Source organism: Anolis sagrei, chromosome 5 (genome assembly GCF_037176765.1).
Source record: "Anolis sagrei isolate rAnoSag1 chromosome 5, rAnoSag1.mat, whole genome shotgun sequence".
NCBI lineage: Eukaryota > Metazoa > Chordata > Lepidosauria > Squamata > Dactyloidae > Anolis > Anolis sagrei.
This window is the reverse complement of record NC_090025.1, coordinates 8,300,529-8,320,706: the sequence shown is the minus strand read 5'-3', so window position 1 is coordinate 8,320,706 and position 20,178 is coordinate 8,300,529. Positions and strand designations below refer to the sequence as shown.

The 20,178-nt window shown below is 45.1% G+C and overlaps 1 protein-coding gene across 1 annotated transcript; it reads left to right on the top strand.

The window, feature by feature from the left end:
* Nucleotides 1–866: 866 nt before the first annotated feature.
* LOC132775515 (progonadoliberin-2) lies at nucleotides 867–11,062 on the top strand. Its single transcript, XM_060776236.2, has 4 exons — nucleotides 867–1,026; nucleotides 3,612–3,771; nucleotides 8,815–8,898; nucleotides 10,787–11,062. The coding sequence occupies exons 2-4, from the start codon at nucleotides 3,628–3,630 to the stop codon at nucleotides 10,820–10,822; spliced, it is 264 nt and encodes an 87-aa protein (XP_060632219.1). The 5' UTR covers nucleotides 867–1,026; nucleotides 3,612–3,627; the 3' UTR covers nucleotides 10,823–11,062.
* The last annotated feature ends 9,116 nt before the right edge of the window (nucleotides 11,063–20,178 follow it).

Below are 20,178 nucleotides of genomic sequence, written 5' to 3'. Positions count from 1 at the left end.
TACTTCTTGGGAGGAGAGCAATGTCCAGTCTCGATAAAATAGTGAAGAGTAGAGACATCAGACTGGCAACAAAGATCCGCCTAGTCAAAGCCATGGTATTCCCTGTAGTCACCTACGGATGTGAGAGCTGGACCTTAGGGAAGGCTGAGCGAAGGAAGATCGATGCTTTTGAGCTGTGGTGCTGGAGGAAAGTGCTGAGAGTGCCTTGGACTGCGAGAAGATCCAACCAGTCCATCCTCCAGGAAATAAAGCCCGACTGCTCACTGGAGGGAAAGATACTAGAGACAAAGTTGAAGTACTTTGGCCACATCATGAGGAGACAGGAAAGCCTAGAGAAGACAATTATGCTGGGGAAACTGGAAGGCAAAAGGAAGAGGGGCCGACCAAGGGCAAGATGGATGGATGGCATCCTTGAAGTGACTGGACTGACCTTGAGGGAGCTGGGGGTGGTAACGGCCGACAGGGAGCTCTGGCGTAGGCTGGTCCATGAGGTCACGAAGAGTCGGAGACGACTGAACGAATGAACAACAACAATCTCCTTTCCTGCAGCTTGAAGCCTTCTCTCTGTGTCTTCATCTCTGGAGCAACCGAAAACAAGTTCAGATGTTTGAACATGGATAGCATGCCCTATCTTAACCTTCTCTTCTCCAGGCTAAACATAGCCAACTCCCTAAGCTGCTCCCTTTTTTCCAAAAGCCAGGCATAATAAATGGATTTGGGAACTTTTCACTGATATGTTCCCAACTTTTAGTGCCAGCCAGAGGATCAGAGGACAGATTGCAGGGAAATGTGTAGTATGGGTCCGTCCTCATCCTGAAAGGAGGGGGGCTTAAATGTAACTTGGGGACCTGTGCCATCCCTATAGTGCGATGCAGCAGAAAACGTCAGCAGGCATCCTCAGCCAATTGGGCAACCAGTTACTTGCACCAAAGCATCCAAGGAGTCACATAAATAGCCAGAGCAACTGGCTTGAGCATCAGCGTGGACGTCGGGACGGAAGCAGGAGAGCGAAGAAACTCCATCAAGGTGAGTACATTTTTCATTACGCTTCTTGCCGCAAGGAGTAAACTTTGCAAACTCGAGCAGCATCATTATTTGCCACTTGGAGTGCAAAAGGGCACAAAATTATTCCAAAGATGCCGATTGCAAGGATGCCTCATATGTCGGTAGGGTCCACAAAATAGGGTCAAACTTGTTCTAGTTTGGATAATTCAAACTAAATGCATATTTTCTCAACCGTTCATAAGACAAACTAACAACTTCTTCCACAGGTTGTTTGCCATCAGTGGCCACGTTATGTTCATTGTGGGCTACAGTTTGCCCTGATGATCTCATGCTATTAATTATTTCTAGCCAATGCATAGTGTTGTTTAAAATGCTGAATGTTTTTACACCGAGATTCAGCTCAAGGAGGTTTGTTTAATGATGCCAAGGGAGAAAAGGGTCTCCTGTTTTCAAAAGTAGCAATTGCTCTGATTTATTTATCATGTCAGAAGTGAATTGAGGGTACAGTACAGTTATAATGTATTATCTAAGGATTTCATGGCCGGAATCACTGGATTGTTGTAGGTTTTTTTGGGCTATATGGCCATATTCTAGAGGCATTTTCTCCTGACGTTTCGCCTGCATCTATGGCAAGCATCCTCAGAGGGAGTGAGGTCTGTTGGAAGTAGGAAAAAGGGTTTATATATCTGTGGAATGACCAGGGTGGGACAAAGGACTCTTGTCTGCTGGAGCTAGGTGTGAATTTTTCAACTGACCACCTTGATTAGCCTTTGTTGCCTGGCAGTGCCTGGGGCAATCTTTTGTTGAGAGGTAATTAGATGTCCCAGATTGTTTCCTCTCTGTTATTTTGCTGTTGTAATTTTAGAGTTTTTTAATACTGGTAGCCACAGGGAAACTATTGAAATCGACAAGCATGTGGACAATTTCAACAGAAAGGAGGAAACGATGAAAATGAACAAAATCTGGCTACCAGTATTTAAAAAAAACCCTCTAAAATAGGTATTCGGATAGCAGTTTGACAATAAAATAATGACAATGCTATGGAAAATGGACTATGGACAGGCTTCGGATTAAGTTGTTTATCATAGAGCTCGGACTTAAACATGGCCTGGATGGCCATCTGTCAGGGGTGATTTGAATGCAATATTCCTGCTTCTTGGCAGGGGGTTGGACTGGATGGCCCATGAGGTCTCTTCCAACTCTTTGATTCTATGATTCTATAGCCAACTAATTCAATTTGCACTATCTTAAATGGTTTTAAATCTAATTTTAATGTTTTATTTATTGGGTAACTGTTATTTTATCTGTTTGTATATGGAGGGCATCAAGTTGTTGCCAGCTGTAAGCCACCCTTTTGAGAGTAGAGAAGGGCAGGGTACAAATATTTGAAATAAGTAAATAAATAATGCCAGTCACTGATTGAGGTTCCGAGTTTTTGCCTGCCACTTTTGGACTCTTGCTTGCTGAGGTGTTCCTGCAAGTATCTCTGTAGATCTTAGAAAGCCGTTTCTTGATTTAAGCCATTGGCATGCTGGCTGATATCTGAACAGAGAATGGGCCAGAGATGTCAATGGCTTCATCCTTTCATTACAGGCTGTTACTTCCTGACGGATGTCAGGTGGTGCAATCCGGCGAAACAGCATAATTTCTCCTGTGGTGTTGGGCATAGACATCCTGTGATAATGCAGCATTATTAAGAGCCACCTCCACTGTTTTAACATGCTGAGATGTATTCCACACATACGTACTCCGAGTAGCAAAGTGCAAGGGCAGATGTCTTCACTGTGTCTAGTTGTGATCCCCAGGTTGTGCCAGCCGATAAAAGGGAGTCAATGGGGCAAAGGATTCAGAGTCCCCAAAGCAGTTATAGAGATATCAATATAGATATAGACTTGGAAAATATACAATGGTTCCACTTCCGTGCTATCCACTGAGATTTGGTAATTCATGGATGCTCAAGTCTCATTAAATATAATGCATACAAAATGTGAATTAAAAGTAATATGAAATAATACATGTGTATAAACTATATAACTTGCAAAAAAAAGTTTGAGAAAACTGATGAGTTAATACTTCTGAGTTAAAGTGGAAAAGTGTATAACTTCAAGAAGGGTGATGCTATAGATATATACATTTATATAAGATTGATTATAAGTAGACCCTATGTGAATGATAGATAATTATAATACATTTTTACATGTATGTTAAGGTAAAGGTTTCCCCTTGACATTAAGTCTGGTTGAGTCCAACTCTGGAGGTTGGTGCTCATCTCCATTTCTAAGCCGAAGAGCCGGCGTTGTCCGTAGACACCTCCAAGGTCATGTGGCCAGCATGACTGCATGGAGCGCTGTTACCCATTGCACCACGGGGGCTCCAGGAAGGAGTTAGATGGGTTACACTGAGAAGACCTTGTTTCCCCATAAATATGAACATCATCTCAGATAGTTTTGGATGGTGGAACAGAACTTCTCTAGATGTTCTGAATGGTCGAGTGGCATCATGTTCTTTGCTTTGATGGATGTATTGGCACAATGCTAGAAGTAATGCATGGAGAAAGGCATCACTCCTTGGCTGAGTTGTCCAATTTCCCCCATTTTTCCTTCCAGGCTTCTTGACAACACCATGGCATCCCAGAGGAGGACCTTCTTGCTTTTCCTCTGCCTTCTGCTCACCGTCGGCCTGCATCTGTCAAAAGCCCAGCATTGGTCCCACGGCTGGTACCCAGGAGGGAAGAGAGAGGCTGAGTCTCCACCACTGAGCCCAGAGGTACATTGAGCTTGGTCTTTAGGCCAATGTCAAGGGTCTAAAGGAGGGCTTGCACACTTACGTCCAGATGGTCTTGGAGGTTTCATCAGATATGAGACTAAATCATCACCATATTGTTTGGAGGCTTCCAACATGTAGCACCATTTTCCTTTCTCATACCCAGAGGTGGAAGTTGCTATTGTCCTCTTCACCCCAAAATCATAGTGTTGCAAAGTTATCCAAAATGGTAAAAGGTCTGAAGCACAGCCTGTGAGGGATTATTATGTTTAATATGGAGAAGAAAACTACAAGCCATGTTTAGATATTTGAAAGGATGTCATACTGAAGGTGGACCAAGCTTATTAAGACACTAGCCGTCCCTGCCACGTGTTGCCGTGGCCCACATGGGGGTTCTGTGTGGGAGGTTTGGCCCAATTCTATTGTTGGTGGGGTTCGGAATGCTCCATGATTGTAGACCACAGTGATCTCTGGATGTAGGTGAACTACAACTCCAAAACGAAGGACACTGCCCATCAAACCCTTCCAGTATTTTTTGTTGGTCATGGGAGAACTGTGTGCCAAGTTTGGTTCACTTCCATTGTTGGTGGGATTCAGAATGCTCTTTGATTGTAGGTGAACGATAAATCCCAGCAACTACAACTCCCAAATGTCAAGATTCTATTTTCTCCAAACTCCACCAGTGTTCATATTTGGGCATATGGAGTATTCGTGAACTATAAATCCCAGCAAATACAACTCCCAAATGTCAAGATTCTATTTTCTCCAAACTCCACCAGTGTTCATATTTGGGCATGTGGAGTATTCGTGAACTATAAATCCCAGCAACTACAACTCCCAAATGTCAATATTCTATTTTCCCCAAACTCCACCAGTGTTCACATTTCGGCATATTGAGAATTCATGCCAAGTATTTTCTGTTGGTCATGGGAGAACTGTGTGCCAAGTTTGGTTCAGTTCCATCGTTGGTGGGGTTCAGAATGCTCTGTGATTGTAGGTGAACTATAAATCCCAGCAACTACAACTCCCAAATGTCAAGAGTCTATTTTCCCCAAACTCCACCAGTGTTCACATTTGGGCATATTGAGTATTCGTGTAGAGTTTGGTCCAGATCCATCATTGTTTGAGTCCACAGTGATCTCTGGATGTAGGTGAACTACAACTCCAAAACCAAAGGACACTGCCCACCAAACCCTTCCAGTATTTTCTGTTGGTCATGGTGAGGTCGAGGAGGAATTTAGAAGGGTCTCACCCTGAAGGAGAGACCCTGCGGACCCACCAAAGAAGGCTCGCTACTTTGGTGAGCAAAAGAAAAGAGAAGCTGTAGTTAAAAGATTTTCCCTAAGTTCCCAAAAGAATCTTACTAAAGCTGAAGAAAGCGCCAGCAAGTTGATTTTATTACAATCCGGCTGGAAAGGATGCAAAGCCACAATAATTTGTTAAGCAAAGCATACAGTGTACACAAAATAAAGCCTTTTTATGCATAAAACAAGCTGTCAGATTTGAATTTCCCGCTTCCCGCCCCTCAGCCGGCTCAGTGTTGATTGGCTGGCGCTCTACAGCTGGGAGGAGGCTTGGCTGCCTCCTGAGCACCCTGGCCAATCGATGAACTTCTGCCACCTCAACTTCCTGGCCAATTAGGAGAGAGGGAGGCGGGACGAGAGGGAAACAATGAATTCTTGAGTGGATTATGGAGATATGTAGTGTCCAAATGGCCGGCAAGTCCTTGGGGGCCTTCTAGCTGGCCAGCCTATTGTCCTTGATGGGTGGCAATCAACGTTGAAGTCTGGCAAACCTGCCAAAATTTGGATTTTCTTGGTGCCGAGATATGGAAACAATGAGGCAATCTTGGCTGAAGTTTCGGTAGAGGGAGGTTTGAATGAGTAAGCAGATCAGGACCAAGTGTGGCTTTCCGAAGGCCCTTTGTCCTGTTGAGATGTAGTCATCTATGCTAAGTGGGCATCTCCCTCTGGGGGGACATACTCCGAGCCCCAGAGTTGCTGCCCATTGTATTGTCCATGCAAATATGTCTCTTGATAAGGTTCTTTTCAAACAGATTTCCTCCTTCCAAGGGTCACTGAGGGTTGGTTTCTTATATTTGTATACATTTCTTATAAAAGCGAATAGGGCAGAAGGGTCAGGCAAAGGTCGGATACATAGGGAGAAATATAGAAATCATAGTGCAGAAAACATACCCACTTACCCCTCCCACCATAGTCCTATAGTGAAATTGATGAGAGCCTCGATTATGGCTCAGTATATGTCCATAGTTCATAATATTTTTGTGAGAGTCCAAAAAAAGGAGAGAGAAACTATTATCATTGTCAAAGGGTCCTTGGAAGGGGCAAAAAAGGTTAAGATGTGGTTTGGTAAGTCCACTGAGCCAAGATATGGAGTCCTGCATCGCTGAGGCTGAAGTCTGCCCTTACGTCCAAAGAGAACTACAATTCCCTCCAAGGACTGGAGCGAGGGTGGCAGATCCACTTCCCGAGGGTCTCATGGGATGACCACATCAAGTTCCCTGGGTCTTGGGGCTCCAAAAGGGTGAAGAAGCGTTGGCGGGAGCAGCGCAGCAGAAGGAAGCCCAGTTTGACAATCAGCTGTTTCTTATTAAATATATTCTTAAAAACAAAAAGGTTATTCCCAGAGCGCAGGAGTCCAAAATGCAAAAAGTGAGATAGCAGTTAGTGTTAGAATTGGGCTAGGAAAAATATGGCACCAAAATGGAGTCGTTTGGTTAACTCACGGATATGGGGGTCTGAGGGGTTTCCGTATCCGCGGTTCAAAGAAATGCAGATTCGGCCTCCCTGGGACGCCTGGAAGATATTTAAACATGGCTATCATGTCCCCTTCTCCACCTTCTCTTCTCCAGGCTAAACATAGCCAGCGGCCGAAAGCACTCCTCATAGGGAGTCATGGTTTCCAGGCCTTTTACCATTTTGGTCGCCATCCTCTGGACAGGATCCAACTGGCCGACCTCCTTCTCGAACTGTGGTGCCCAGAACTGGACACAGGGTTATTATTCCAGGTGAGGAGGTCTGAGCAACGCAGAAGAGAGGGGCAGCATCCCCTTGATCTGAACGCTAGGCTCCTATCGATGCAGCTTAGAATCACATTGGATTCTTTCGCTGCCATGTCACGCTGTTGACTTCTAGCTAGCTTGTGGTCTACTCGGACTCATTGTGTTTGTTTTGGCCCAGCTCTCCGATCTGTTGAGGTCATTTTGCATGGTCACATTTCCTAGGATATTAGCCACCTTACCTAACCTAGAAGTTGGAAGAGATCCCAAGGGTCTTCCAGTCCAACCACACAGTAATACACAACTACAACATTCCTAAAGATGCCCATCCAACCTCTGAAGACATTCAAAGAAGGAGAGTCCGCTGCCTTACAAGGAAATCCATTCCACTATTAGACCACCCTTACAACCTCATCGCATTGAGGTGGTGCAATGGGTTAAACCTTTGTGTTGGTAGGACTACTGACCGAAAGGTCAGTGGTTTGGATTCTGGGAGGAAGGTGAGCTCCTGTCTGTCAGCTCCAGCTTCCCATCCGGGGACATGAGGAAAGCCTTCCATAAAGATGGTAAAACATCTGGGTGTCTTCTGGGCAACGTCCTTGCATCACACCTTGGTGGTATCATCACCATCACCATCTCCATCTCCATCACCATCACCATCTCCATCATCACCATCTCCATCTCCATCTACATCTCCATCATCTCCATCATCTCCATCACCATCATCACCACCCCCAATCTCTATCATCTCTATCTCCATCTCCATCATCTCCATCTCCATCATCTCCATCTCCATCATCTCCATCTCCATCTCCATCATCACCATCTCTATCACCATCTCCATCTCCATCACCATCTCCATCTCCATCTCCATCATCACCATCTCCATCACCATCCCCATCTCCATCATCTCCATCATCTCCATCATCTCCATCATCTCCATCATCTCCATCATCTCCATCTCCATCATCCCCATCCCCATCCCCATCCCCATCCCCATCCCCATCCCCATCATCTCTATTTATACTTTCCCCTCCAGGACTGCAGATTATGAATTAAAATTATTACACTATAGTTTGAAGAGTTTGAAGAGATCCCAAACCCCATTCTGCTATCCAGGAAAAGCACAATCAAAGTACCCCTGACAGATAGCCATCCAGATTCTGTTTATAGCGTTCTAGTTGAAAGCCTTGGGCCAACCACTAAGAAAGGTCCGTTTCCTGTCCCTACTAACCATATCTGAACAGTTGGTAGGACTGAAGATACGATCTTCTTTTGAGGATCTCAATTGTTGTCAGGCTTGAATGCGGAGATACGAGATTCTTTATGTGAGCCGTGAAGATGGAAATGTGAAAGGATTGCATGCTTTTTAGGTGTGACTTGTTACTGTCTGGGGGAATCCTTTGTTGAGATGGCCTGACAGTTTTTAGGTGTGGCTTGTTACTGCCTGGGGGAATCCTTTGTTGAGAGGTGATTAGCTGTCCCTGGTTATTTCCTGTCTGGAGTTCCCCTGCATTTGAGAGTTGTTCCTTATATATTGTTATCATTTTAGAGTTTTTTTTAATACTGGTAGCCAGATTTTGTTCATTTTCATGGTTTCTTCCTTTTTGTTGAAATTGTCCACATGCTTGTGGATTTCAATGGCTTCTCTGTGTCGCCTGACATGGAGTGGTCCAGCATGTCTGTGTTCTCAAATAATATGCTATGCCCAGCTCCAACAGACAAGAGTTCTTTCTCCCACCCTGGACTTTCCACAGATATGTAAACCCAATTTTCCTAGTTTCCAACACACTTCACAAGTTCTGAGGATGCAGGTGAAATGTCAGGAGAGAATGCTTCTAGAACATGGCCATACAGTCCAAAAACCCAACAACAACCCAATGATTGCGGCCGTGAAAGCCTTCAATAATACAGATGAGGATGTCTCCCAAATTGAATCTGGACCCCAGGCAGAAAGAAACTTGTGCATTTTGCATCTCAAACCAGGCAGGCAACCACATCAACCCATGACTCCTTTGTCAATTCAGGGCTCCGAAGATATCAAACTGTGTGATGGGGAGGACTGCACATACCTGAAGATCCCGAGAGACAAAATCGTGAAGACCCTCCTGGTAAGTGACACGGAACTTAGTTCGGAAAAAGACCTCCAGTAGAGCATCTCTTCCCATTTCTTTTCCTTGGTGCCAGTCAACATCTAGATCAGTGGTTCTCATCCTAGGGTCCCCAGATGTTTTTGGCCTTCAACTCCCAGAAATCCTAACAGCTGGTAAATTGGCTGGGATTTCTGGGAGTTGTAGGCCAAAAACATCTGGGGACCCCAGGTGGAGAACCACTGATCTAGAACCACTCCAAATTGTAGCATTGTAGACCTTTACAATCCATCAGTCACAGTGGTGTAGCGATAAGGAGGATGAAGCCATTGCATCGAGACATGGCAAGTCAAGTGATGTCCAAACTGAATTAATTCCACAGTGTAGATGCAACCAAGTCCCATCAGTCATAGCGGGAATAGCTAGTAGTGAGGAGTAGAATCCTAGAGTTGGAAGAGACCTCATGGACCATTCAGTCCAACCCCATTCTGCCAAGAAGTAGGAAAATTGCATTCAAAGCACCCCCGACAGATGGCCATCCAGCCTCTGCTTAAAATCCCCCAAAGAAGGAGCCTCCACTACACTCAGGGGCAGAGAGTTCCACTGTTGAACAGCCCTTCTCACCGTTAGGAAGTTCTTCCAAATGTTCAGGTGGAATCTCCTTTCTTTCCTGTAGTTCGAAGCCATTGTTCCATTGCGTCCTAGTCTCCAGAGCTGTAGAAAACAAGACTGCTCCCTCCTCGGTATGACTTCCCCTCACATCTTGATCCATGGCCCTCATCATGTCTCCTCTCAGCCTTCTGCAGAAAAAACGAAGTGCAAAGATACAGAATGGGGGAAGATGCCTGGCTCGAGAGCAGTACGTGTGAAAAAGATCTTGGAGTCCTTGTGGACAACAAGTTAAACATGAGCCAGGAATGTGATGTGGTGGCAAAAAAAGCCAATGGGATTTTGGCCTGCATCAAGAGGAGCCTAGTGTCTAGATCTAAGGAAGTCATGCTCCACCTTGGTTAGACCACACCTGGAATATTGTGTCCAATTCTGGGCACCACAATTCAAGAGAGATATTGACAAGCTGGAATGTGTCCAGAGGAGGGCGACTAAAATGATCAAGGGTCTGGAGAACAAGCCATATGAGGAGCGGCTTAAGGAGCTGGGCATGTTTAGCCTGAAGAAGAGAAGGCTGAGAGGAGATATGATAGCCATGTATAAATATGTGAGAGGAAACCACAGGGAGGAGGGAGAAAGCTTGATTTCTGCTTCCTTGGAGACTAGGACGCAGAACAATGGCTTCAAACTACAAGAAAAGAGATTCCATCTGAACATGAGGAAGAACTTCCTGACTGTGAGAGCCGTTCAGCAGTGGAACTCTCTGCCCCGGAGTGTGTTGGAGGCTCCTTCTTTGGAGGCTTTTAAACAGAGGCTGGATGGCCATCTGTCAGGGGTGATTTGAATGCAATATTCCTGCTTCTTGGCAGAATGGGGTTGGACTGGATGGCCCATGAGGTCTCTTCCCACTCTTTGATTCTATGATTCTATGATTCTCTTCTTCAGGCTAAAAATGCCCAGCTCTTTAAGCCACTCCTCATAGGGTTTGTTCTCCAGACTCTTGATCCTTTGAGTCACCCTCTTCAGGTCACATCCCAGCTTAGAGTCAACATCTCCCTTCAATTGTGGTGCCCAGAATTGGACCCAGTGTGATTCCAGGTGTGGTCTGACCAAGGCAGAATAGAGCATGGGGAGCATGACTTCCCTGGACCTAGGCACCATGCTTCTATTGATGCAGGCCAACATCTCATTGGTGTGATGGGATTTTCAGGGTGACAGCATTTTGCCTAACCCTGTTGTATGGCTTTCTTGGGAAAGGCATAGATTATATGAATCATTCTATTATCTTTTCTTTAAACAGGCCGACATGCTGGCAAGACTTCAGAAGAAAAAATGACTCTCCTTTGTGCATTTTGGTAAATGTTATTACGTGTCCAAAGACATGTGGCGTCCCTCTCTCGCCACCTTAATGTGCTCTTTTCTGTAGGCGTTGTATATTTGCAACCGTGTTTTTATAAACCTTATAGCGGCCTCTGTCCCTTTCCCCCCTCCGCATGCACACCTTCACTATCGTAGCAGCAGAATAGTATTTCCGTTGAATGTATGCGCTCGTTGAATAAAATATTTTATTTTGCTACATAGACCCATTTGTATGCATTTGTATTCAACGTTCATCAACGACAACATGTTTAAGTACATTGCCGATCATGATGACAATGATGATGATGTGGATCACAAGAAAGATTAGAATACTAAGAGATGAAATCCATCAGATATTATTTATTTATTGCGGTTGCTTATACCCCTCCCTTCTCACCCGGGGGGACTCAGGGCGGCTTACACAAACAAGGCACAATTCGATGCCTGTATTACAAAAACATAACATCAAAAACATAACGTCAATAACAACAATAATTATAACACTGATAACAATTAACGTAAACAATCAATATTATCGGCAGGAATAGCCATAAACCCGTAAAAACAATTAAAACAATAAAAGCAATACAAACTTCATTGCTGGTCAGCGTTTAACCGACTCATAGTTAGGATCTACTTTCCACACATTGTTGGTCCTATCATTCTGGTTCCATGTCTAATTGTCGGGGTGCTCAAAGTCCTGGTCCCAGAGCCACGTCTTTACCTTCCTCCTGAAGGCAAGGAGGGAAGTTGAAGCCCTGATTTCCCCCGGGAGTGAGTTCCACAGATGAGGGGCCACCACTGAGAAGGCCCTGCTCCTCGTCCCCACCAGCCTCACTTGTGATAGCGGTGGGGTCGTGAGCAGGGCCTCCCCAGATGATCTCAGTTTCCGAGATGGGACGTAGAGGGAGATACGTTCAGACAGATACGCTGGACCGGAACCGTAAAGGGTTTTGTAGGTCAAAACCAGCACCTTGAATTGTGCTCGGAACTGAATCGGCAGCCAGTGGAGCTGACATAACGGGGGGGGGGGGGGTGTTCCCTGTATGTCGCTCCAGTAAGCAGTCTAGCTGGCGCTCGTTGGACTAGTTGGAGTTTCCGAACAGTCTTCAAGGGCAACCCCACGTAGAGTGCGTTGCAGTAGTCTATACGGGATGTGACAAGAGCGTGGACCACTGTGGCCAGATCAGACTTCCCGAGGTACGGGCGCAACTGGTGCACAAGTTTTAATTGCGCAAAAGCTCTCCCGGCCACCGCTGAGACCTGGGGTTCCAGGCTCAGCGATGAGTCCAGGATCACTCCCAAGCTGCGAACCTGCGACTTCAGGGGGAGTGTAACCCCATCCAGCACAGGCTGCAACCCTATACCCTGTTCGGCCTTACGACTGACCAGTAGGACCTCTGTCTTGTCTGGATTCAGTTTCAATTTGTTAGCTCTCATCCAGTCCGACACAGCAGCTAAACACCAATTCAAGGTCTGGACAGCCTCCTTGGTGACAGGTGGAAAGGAGTGACAGATAGTGAATGAGAGGTTCATAGAGTTGTTTCTTTATATCAGGGGTCCTCAAACTTTTTAAACCGGGGCCCAGTTCACTGTCTCTCAGACAGTTGGAGGGCCGGACTATATGCACATATCTTATTTGGCTGTGTGGAAGGGCCCTGAGAGGGAGGGGGTTCTTTCTAGCCCTCTTTAGGCAGTAATTCCAGGAGCAGAGAATGGGAAATCTTCCTATTTCTAGTCTGAACAAAATCTGGCTACCAGTATTACAAAAAACTCTAAAATTATAACTGTAAATAAAGAACACTCAAACACAGGGGAACTCCAGACAAGAAACAATCAGGGCCAGCTAATCACCTCTCAACAAAGGATTCTCCCTAAAAACTGTCAGGCTATGAAATGGTAAACAAGGTGGCCAATTGAAACATTCATACCTACCTCCAACAGACAAGAGTTCTTTCTCCCACCCTGGATCTTCCACAATTTTCCTAGTTAAAGGTTTTCCTCTGACATGAAGTCCAGTCGTGTCTGACTCTGGGGTGTGGTGCCCACCTGCATTTCTAAGTCGAAGAGCCGGCGTTGTCTGTAGACACCTCCAAGGTCATGTGGACGGCATGATTGCATGGAGCACTGGGGCAGCCTCCCTTGGCTGGCTCATGCTGCCCATTGGGCCCGATGGGCAGTGTGAGCCTGCCAAGGGAGGAGCAGCACCGCGTGGTCTACTCACACGTAAATCACCTCGCGAGGTGCTTTATGCGTGAGTAGGCCACGCGGAGCAGCTGCCCTTGGCTGGCTCACACTGCCCATCGGGCCTGACGGATAGTGTGAACCAGACAAGGGAGGGGCACTGTGGGGTGGGGTGCACTCCTCCTCCACGGGCCAGATAAGTGCCCTTGGCGGGCCGGAAGTGGCCCGCGGGCCATAGTTTGGGGACCCCTGCTTTATATGTTTGCTTGATTGTGTGTGTGTGTGACTTTGCAGATGTGTGAGGGAACTACCCGGCAAGCATTATGCTGACTAAAGTTCCAGATTAAAAACTCATCAGGAAGCGAAGACAAAAGATAGAGGCATTTTATTGCATTCCTGACATTAAGTCCAGTCGTGTCCAACTCTGGGGGGTGGTGCTCATCTCCATTTCTAAGCCGAAGAGCCAGCATTGTCAGTAGACACCTCCAAGGTCATGTGGCAGGTATTGATGAGGAGATCTTGGAAAAATAGATATTTATTGATTTATGCATAAAATCATATGCACTTTAAATGTATAGAAAAATCAGGCTCTCTCTCTGTGTGTAGAAAGAATGCTAACAGGACAAGCAAGCTGTGTCCAGGCAGCAAGAGGGAGGGGGGACATTTTAGGAGAGAGAGATAAGCTCGTACTAGGAGCCACAGGCTGGTACATCTAGGCTCTAAGTAAAAAGCACCTCTTGACAGGTCAGAGTGGGCCCCTTGATTGATGAGTATAAGCCATGCTTGCTCTTCAGCAAGACACAGACATGCCTTTTTGCATGTTGGAAGTTAGAACTTGATGTTCTTATGATGCTAAGATGACGTAGGAATGACGTTAATGTATGTACTAGCATGTTTCTTTGTTTGACTCCGATTGGAGACTATAAAAGGCACAGTCAATGCCTCTATCAGGTGCTCTGCTGCTTTAGGAGAGAACTCCTCACCTGGGCCCCAGCTGGTTAAAATAAAGCCGTGCTTTTAGACCTCCCGACCTCTCTTTGTGTCTCCTTTCCTCAAAACCTATTCCCTGCCATTTCAGTATGACTGCATGGAGTACCATTACGTTCCCGCTGCAACGGTACCTATTGATCTACTCACATTTGCAAGTTTCATTCAATGTCCATGTGAAGCAAATGGGTCTGATTCTGCCAGCCCAAGAACAAGCCATTAGAACAAATGCCATCAAAGCCAGAATTTAAAAGTCGAAGACAGATCCCAAGTGTAGACTCTGCAAGGAAGCAGATGAAACAGTAGATCACTGTGGATATGTCGGTTTTGTTGGCAGGTTGCTGCAATCGTCATCCTTTCCAGCTGGAATGAAATAAAACCTTGGTGGCTTTCTCTTCAACTTGGTGAGACTTATTCTGTAATATTGGCTTCTCTTTCTCACCAGGCAACCCACAATGGCTTGGGCCTATCCACAGCCATTCTAAATTGCTCGACAACTCCAAGACCCCATAGGATAGAAACTGTCCATTGAAACATTATAGAATCATAGAATCAAAGAGTTGGAAGAGACCTCATGGGCCATCCAGTCCCACCCCATTCTGCAACAGGCTGGTACAAGCCCAAGAAGCAGGAAAATTGCACACAAAGCCCCCCTGACAGATGGCCATCCAGCCTCTGCTTCAAAGCCTCAAAAGAAGGAACCTCTGCCACACTCCGGGGCAGAGAGTTCCACTGCTGAACGGCTCTCACAGTCAGGAAGTTCTTCCTCATGTTCAGATGGAATCTCCTTTCTTGTAGTTTGAAGCCATTGTTTCGCGTCCTAGTCTCCAGGGCAGCAGAAAACAAGCTTTCTCCCTCCTCCCTGTGGCTTCCCCTCACTTCTTGATCCCTGGCCTCCATCATGTCTCCTCTTGATGAGGAGATATTGGAAAAATATATTGATTTATGTATAAATTGTATGTACTTTACAAGCACTGAAATATATAGAAAAATCAGGGTCTCTCTCTATATAGAAAGAATGCTAACGGACAAGCAAGCTGCTGCCCAGGCACAGCAAGAGGGGAGCTGAAGAGGGAGGCATGTTATCTATACATTCCAGGAGAGAGATAAGCCTGTCCTAGGAGCAACAGGCTGGTACAACTAGGCTCTAAAAGGAGCGCCCCTCTCTCTCCTGACAGGTCAAAGTTAGGCCCCTCGATTGATGGATGTAAGATAATTGTTCTTTAGAAAGACAGAGACCTGCCTTTTGCATGTTGGAAGGCAGAACTTGATGTTTGTATGATGCTAAGATGACGCAGTGAATGATGTCAATGTATGTAGAAGCATGTTCTTTGTTTGACTGCAATTGGAGGGTATAAAAGCCACAGCCCGCACCTATTTCAGTGCTCTGGTGCTTTCGGACAGAACTCCTCACCAGAGTCCCAGCTGGAAATAAAGCCGTACTTTTCTTTTCTCCGGAAAGGGTCTCTCTTGATAGTATCTCTCCTATCTATGCTGCAACACTCTCAGCCTTCTTTTCTGCAGGCCAAACATGCCCAGCTCTTTCAACTGTTCCTCATAGGACTTGTACTCCAGTCCCTTGATCCTTTGAGTCACCCTCTTCTGAACACACCAGGAATCACACTGTGTCCAATTCTGGGCATCACAATTGAAGGGAAATGTTGAAGCCATTGTTCCGCGTCCTTGTCAGGTGAATCCTTTGTTTATTAGTACACTTTAAAAGGCAGAAACCAATACAAACACGCAGTAATTTCCATCTAAAACCGAAACTTTTAATTACGCTAATAAGGAAACATTAAGCAAACATTTCGCACTCTGTAGAGATTGCTTATGAACTGCTTGAAAGTGTCCTTCTTCTTAGATCAATGGCAGGTTCCATCTGCATAGAGAAGAAATATAGGATATATTAACATCTGATCATAGGCCAGAGTCTGCCTGTATTTCCACAGTCAGAAGACAAAGAATGACCAGGAGTGCATCTACAATGTAGAATTAATGCAGTTTGGTACCACTTTAATTATCATGGCTCAAAACTATGGAACATTGGGATTTACAGTTTGTAGCACTGTAGGGTTTATAGATTGTAGCGATCTATAGCGCCCTTTGGCCGAGAAGGCTAGCAACTTTGCAGAACTACAAATCCCCTGATTTCATAGCAGTGAGCTATGGCAGTGTAAGTGGTATCGAACTGCACCCGCTCTACAGTGCAGATGCATCCAAAGTGAGGCAAAGACTATATGTCTTTTTGCAAGGCCTACCTTCTAGATAGAACTTGTGGGCAGAAGATGGAAATGAGAGCTAGTACGGGTACTCCCTTTTTTCAGGTACATTCATATTCAGCTGAGCTTCATCCTAGAAGAAGAAGAAATAATAATAATAATAATAAACCTTTATTTGTATACTACTCTATCTCCCCAAGGGGACTCAGGGCGGTTTCCAGCATGGTAAAGCATTGCCATTACCGGCATAAGAATCGTCATAAAAATATAAACAAAGTACTGTATAATTGTCATGCATATTAAAAATTAAAAACCATTTCAGTACTAATTACATCAGCTTCCAGTGGCCAAGATTCCAAAGTGGGCCTCAACAATTATTTATTTCCAAGGCCTGCTGCATAACCACAAGAAGACTGGGCTAACGGGGAAACATAGGGCCAGGGGCATGGGTAAAGTGCATAATAAGGCCCTAACTAATGGCCAGGGTGGTGCCAGGGGTTCTTCATTTCCAGGGTCTGCTAAATATCTATCGTAGGGCTAGACCAGGGCTAGTAGCAAATAGTCATGGACAATCCATGGTTCTAAAGTATTTACAAAATTAGGGGGCACTGGTGCTGTGATGGCGTGAGGGGCACCGCCTATGTGTAGAACTGTTAGTTGCAAGATTTAAACTGTTGTTTCATGCTTAATCCTGCCTTTTTACCCTGCTTATGTATAGTTGTATGGATTGGTTACTTATAGCTATCAATCAGTACTGTTTGGCTCCACCTCTTCCTGCTCCCTTTCTTTTCATTCTGCCATCAGAGTTCCTACCATATGGACGTGAGTAAGAGACTTGACTCTAAAAGACCCTGATTTAAGTTACCTCTTAGCACCAGTTCTGAGGTTTTTTACCCTTGAGACTTGTGCTTCATGTTCAGACCAGTCTGAATGACGTTGGGAGTCTCAAGCGCCTTCAAGCAGGTTCTTTTGGCACCAAAGGAAGATCCTGAGTTATAGCAACGGCACAGGTGCTTTGCTTCTAAAGTGTTGCTAAAGCTGGGGTTTGCTTCTAAAGTGTTTCTAGAGATGGTGCCTTGCTTCTAAGGTGTTGATAATGCTGGTGCCTTGCTTCTAAAGTGTTTCTAAAGCTGGTGCCTTGCTTCTAAGGTGTTGATAAAGCTGGTGCCTTGCTTCTAAAGTGTTTCTAAAGCTGGTGGTTTGCTTCTAAGGTGTTGCTAAAGCTGGTGATTTGCTTCTAAAGTGTTGCTAAAGCTGGTGCTTTGCTTCTAAAGTATTTCTAAAGCTGGTGGTTTGCTTCTAAGGTGTTGCTAAAGCTGATGCTTTGCTTCTAAAGTGTTGCTAAAGCTGGTGCTTTGCTTCTAAAGTGTTTCTAAAGCTGGTGCTTTGCTTCTAAAGTGTTTCTAAAGCTGGTGCTTTGCTTCTAAAGTGTTTCTAAAGCTGGTGCTTTGCTTCTAAAGTGTTTCTAAAGCTCATGCTTTGCTTCTAAAGTGTTGCTAAAGCTGACGCTTTGCTTCTAAAGTGTTTCTAAAGTTCATGCTTTGCTTCTAAAGTGTTTCTATCATAAAAACATGGAAAACTGCAAAACCTTTGGGGGTTTTTTCCCGGGAGGGACATCCTGATATAGCACATTTTGCTCTAGTTTTTCAATGAATCTCTCATCACCGAGTCTCAAACAATTCAACCTAGTTTGTGGCACAAAAACTAGATTGATTTTTTTTTTGGAGGAGAACAACTACCATATATTCTGGCATATAAGATGACTGGGCATATAAGATGACCCCCAACTTTTCCATCTTTTGGTATATACTCGCCGTATAAGACTACCCCTCTTCCAACACACACGAAATAAAAAATTTAAAAGCATCAGATTTGATTTCAACCTGGTAATTTTTCTACTACTGTACCTGCTTCTCTGCTTCTCAGATCTCACACATGCGTACCTGCACCACTTCACTGCAGTCTTCAGGAGCGAGATCTGAGAGGCAGAGGAGGAGGTACGGTAATAGGATACAAGGGCGGGCCATCAGCTTCCAGTGGCCAAGATTCCAAAGTGGGCCTCAACAATTATTTATTTCCAAGGCCTGCTGCATAACCCCAAGAAGACTGGGCTAACGGGGAAACATAGGGCCAGGGGCATGGGTAAAGTGCATAATAAGGCCCTAACTAATGGCCAGGGTGGTGCCAGGGGTTCTTCATTTCCAGGGTCTGCTAAATATCTATCGTAGGGCTAGACCAGGGCTAGTAGCAAATAGTCATGGACAATCCATGGTTCTAAAGTATTTACAAAATTAGGGGGCACTGGTGCTGTGATGGCGCGAGGGGCACCACCTATGTGTAGAACTGTTAGTTGCAAGATTTAAACTGTTGTTTCATGCTTAATCCTGCCTTTTTACCCTGCTTATGTATAGTTGTATGGATTGGTTACTTATAGCTGTCAATCAGTACTGTTTGGCTCCACCTCTTCCTGCTCCCTTTCTTTTCATTCTGCCATCAGAGTTCCTACCATATGGACGTGAGTAAGAGACTTGACTCTAAAAGACCCTGATTTAAGTTACCTCTTAGCACCAGTTCTGAGGTTTTTTACCCTTGAGACTTGTGCTTCATGTTCAGACCAGTCTGAATGACGTTGGGAGTCTCAAGCACCTTCAAGCAGGTTCTTTTGGCACCAAAGGATGATCCTGAGTTATAGCGACGGCACAGGTGCTTTGGTTATAAAGTGTTGCTAAAGCTGGTGCTTTGCTTCTAAAGTGTTTCTAGAGCTGGTGCCTTGCTTCTAAGGTGTTGATAAAGCTGGTGCCTTGGTTCTAAGGTGTTGCTAAAGCTGGTGCCTTGCTTCTAAAGTGTTTCTAAAGCTGGTGCCTTGGTTCTAAGGTGTTGCTAAAGCTGGTGCCTTGCTTCTAAAGTGTTTCTAAAGCTGGTGGTTTGCTTCTAAGGTGTTGCTAAAGCTGGTGCCTTGCTTCTAAAGTGTTTCTAAAGCTGGTGGTTTGCTTCTAAGGTGTTGCTAAAGCTGGTGCCTTGCTTCTAAAGTGTTTCTAAAGCTGGTGGTTTGCTTCTAAGGTGTTGCTAAAGCTGGTGCCTTGCTTCTAAAGTGTTTCTAAAGCTGGTGGTTTGCTTCTAAGGTGTTGCTAAAGCTGGTGCCTTGCTTCTAAAGTGTTTCTAAAGCTGGTGCCTTGCTTCTAAGGTGTTGATAAAGCTGGTGCCTTGGTTCTAAGGTGTTGCTAAAGCTGGTGCCTTGCTTCTAAAGTGTTTCTAAAGCTGGTGGTTTGCTTCTAAGGTGTTGCTAAAGCTGGTGCCTTGCTTCTAAAGTGTTTCTAAAGCTGGTAGTTTGCTTCTAAGGTGTTGCAAAAGCTGGTGCCTTGCTTCTAAAGTGTTTCTAAAGCTGGTGGTTTGCTTCTAAGGTGTTGCTAAAGCTGGTGCCTTGCTTCTAAAGTGTTTCTAAAGCTGGTGCCTTGCTTCTAAGGTGTTGATAAAGCTGGTGCCTTGCTTCTAAAGTGTTTCTAGAGCTGGTGGTTTGCTTCTAAGGTGTTGATAAAGCTGGTGTCTTGCTTCTAAAGTGTTTCTAAAGCTGGTGCCTTGGTTCTAAGGTGTTGCTAAAGCTGGTGCCTTGCTTCTAAAGTGTTTCTAAAGCTGGTGGTTTGCTTCTAAGGTGTTGCTAAAGCTGGTGCCTTGCTTCTAAAGTGTTTCTAAAGCTGGTGGTTTGCTTCTAAGGTGTTGCTAAAGCTGGTGCCTTGCTTCTAAAGTGTTTCTAAAGCTGGTGGTTTGCTTCTAAGGTGTTGCTAAAGCTGGTGCCTTGCTTCTAAAGTGTTTCTAAAGCTGGTGGTTTGCTTCTAAGGTGTTGCTAAAGCTGGTGCCTTGCTTCTAAAGTGTTTCTAAAGCTGGTGGTTTGCTTCTAAGGTGTTGCTAAAGCTGGTGCCTTGCTTCTAAAGTGTTTCTAAAGCTG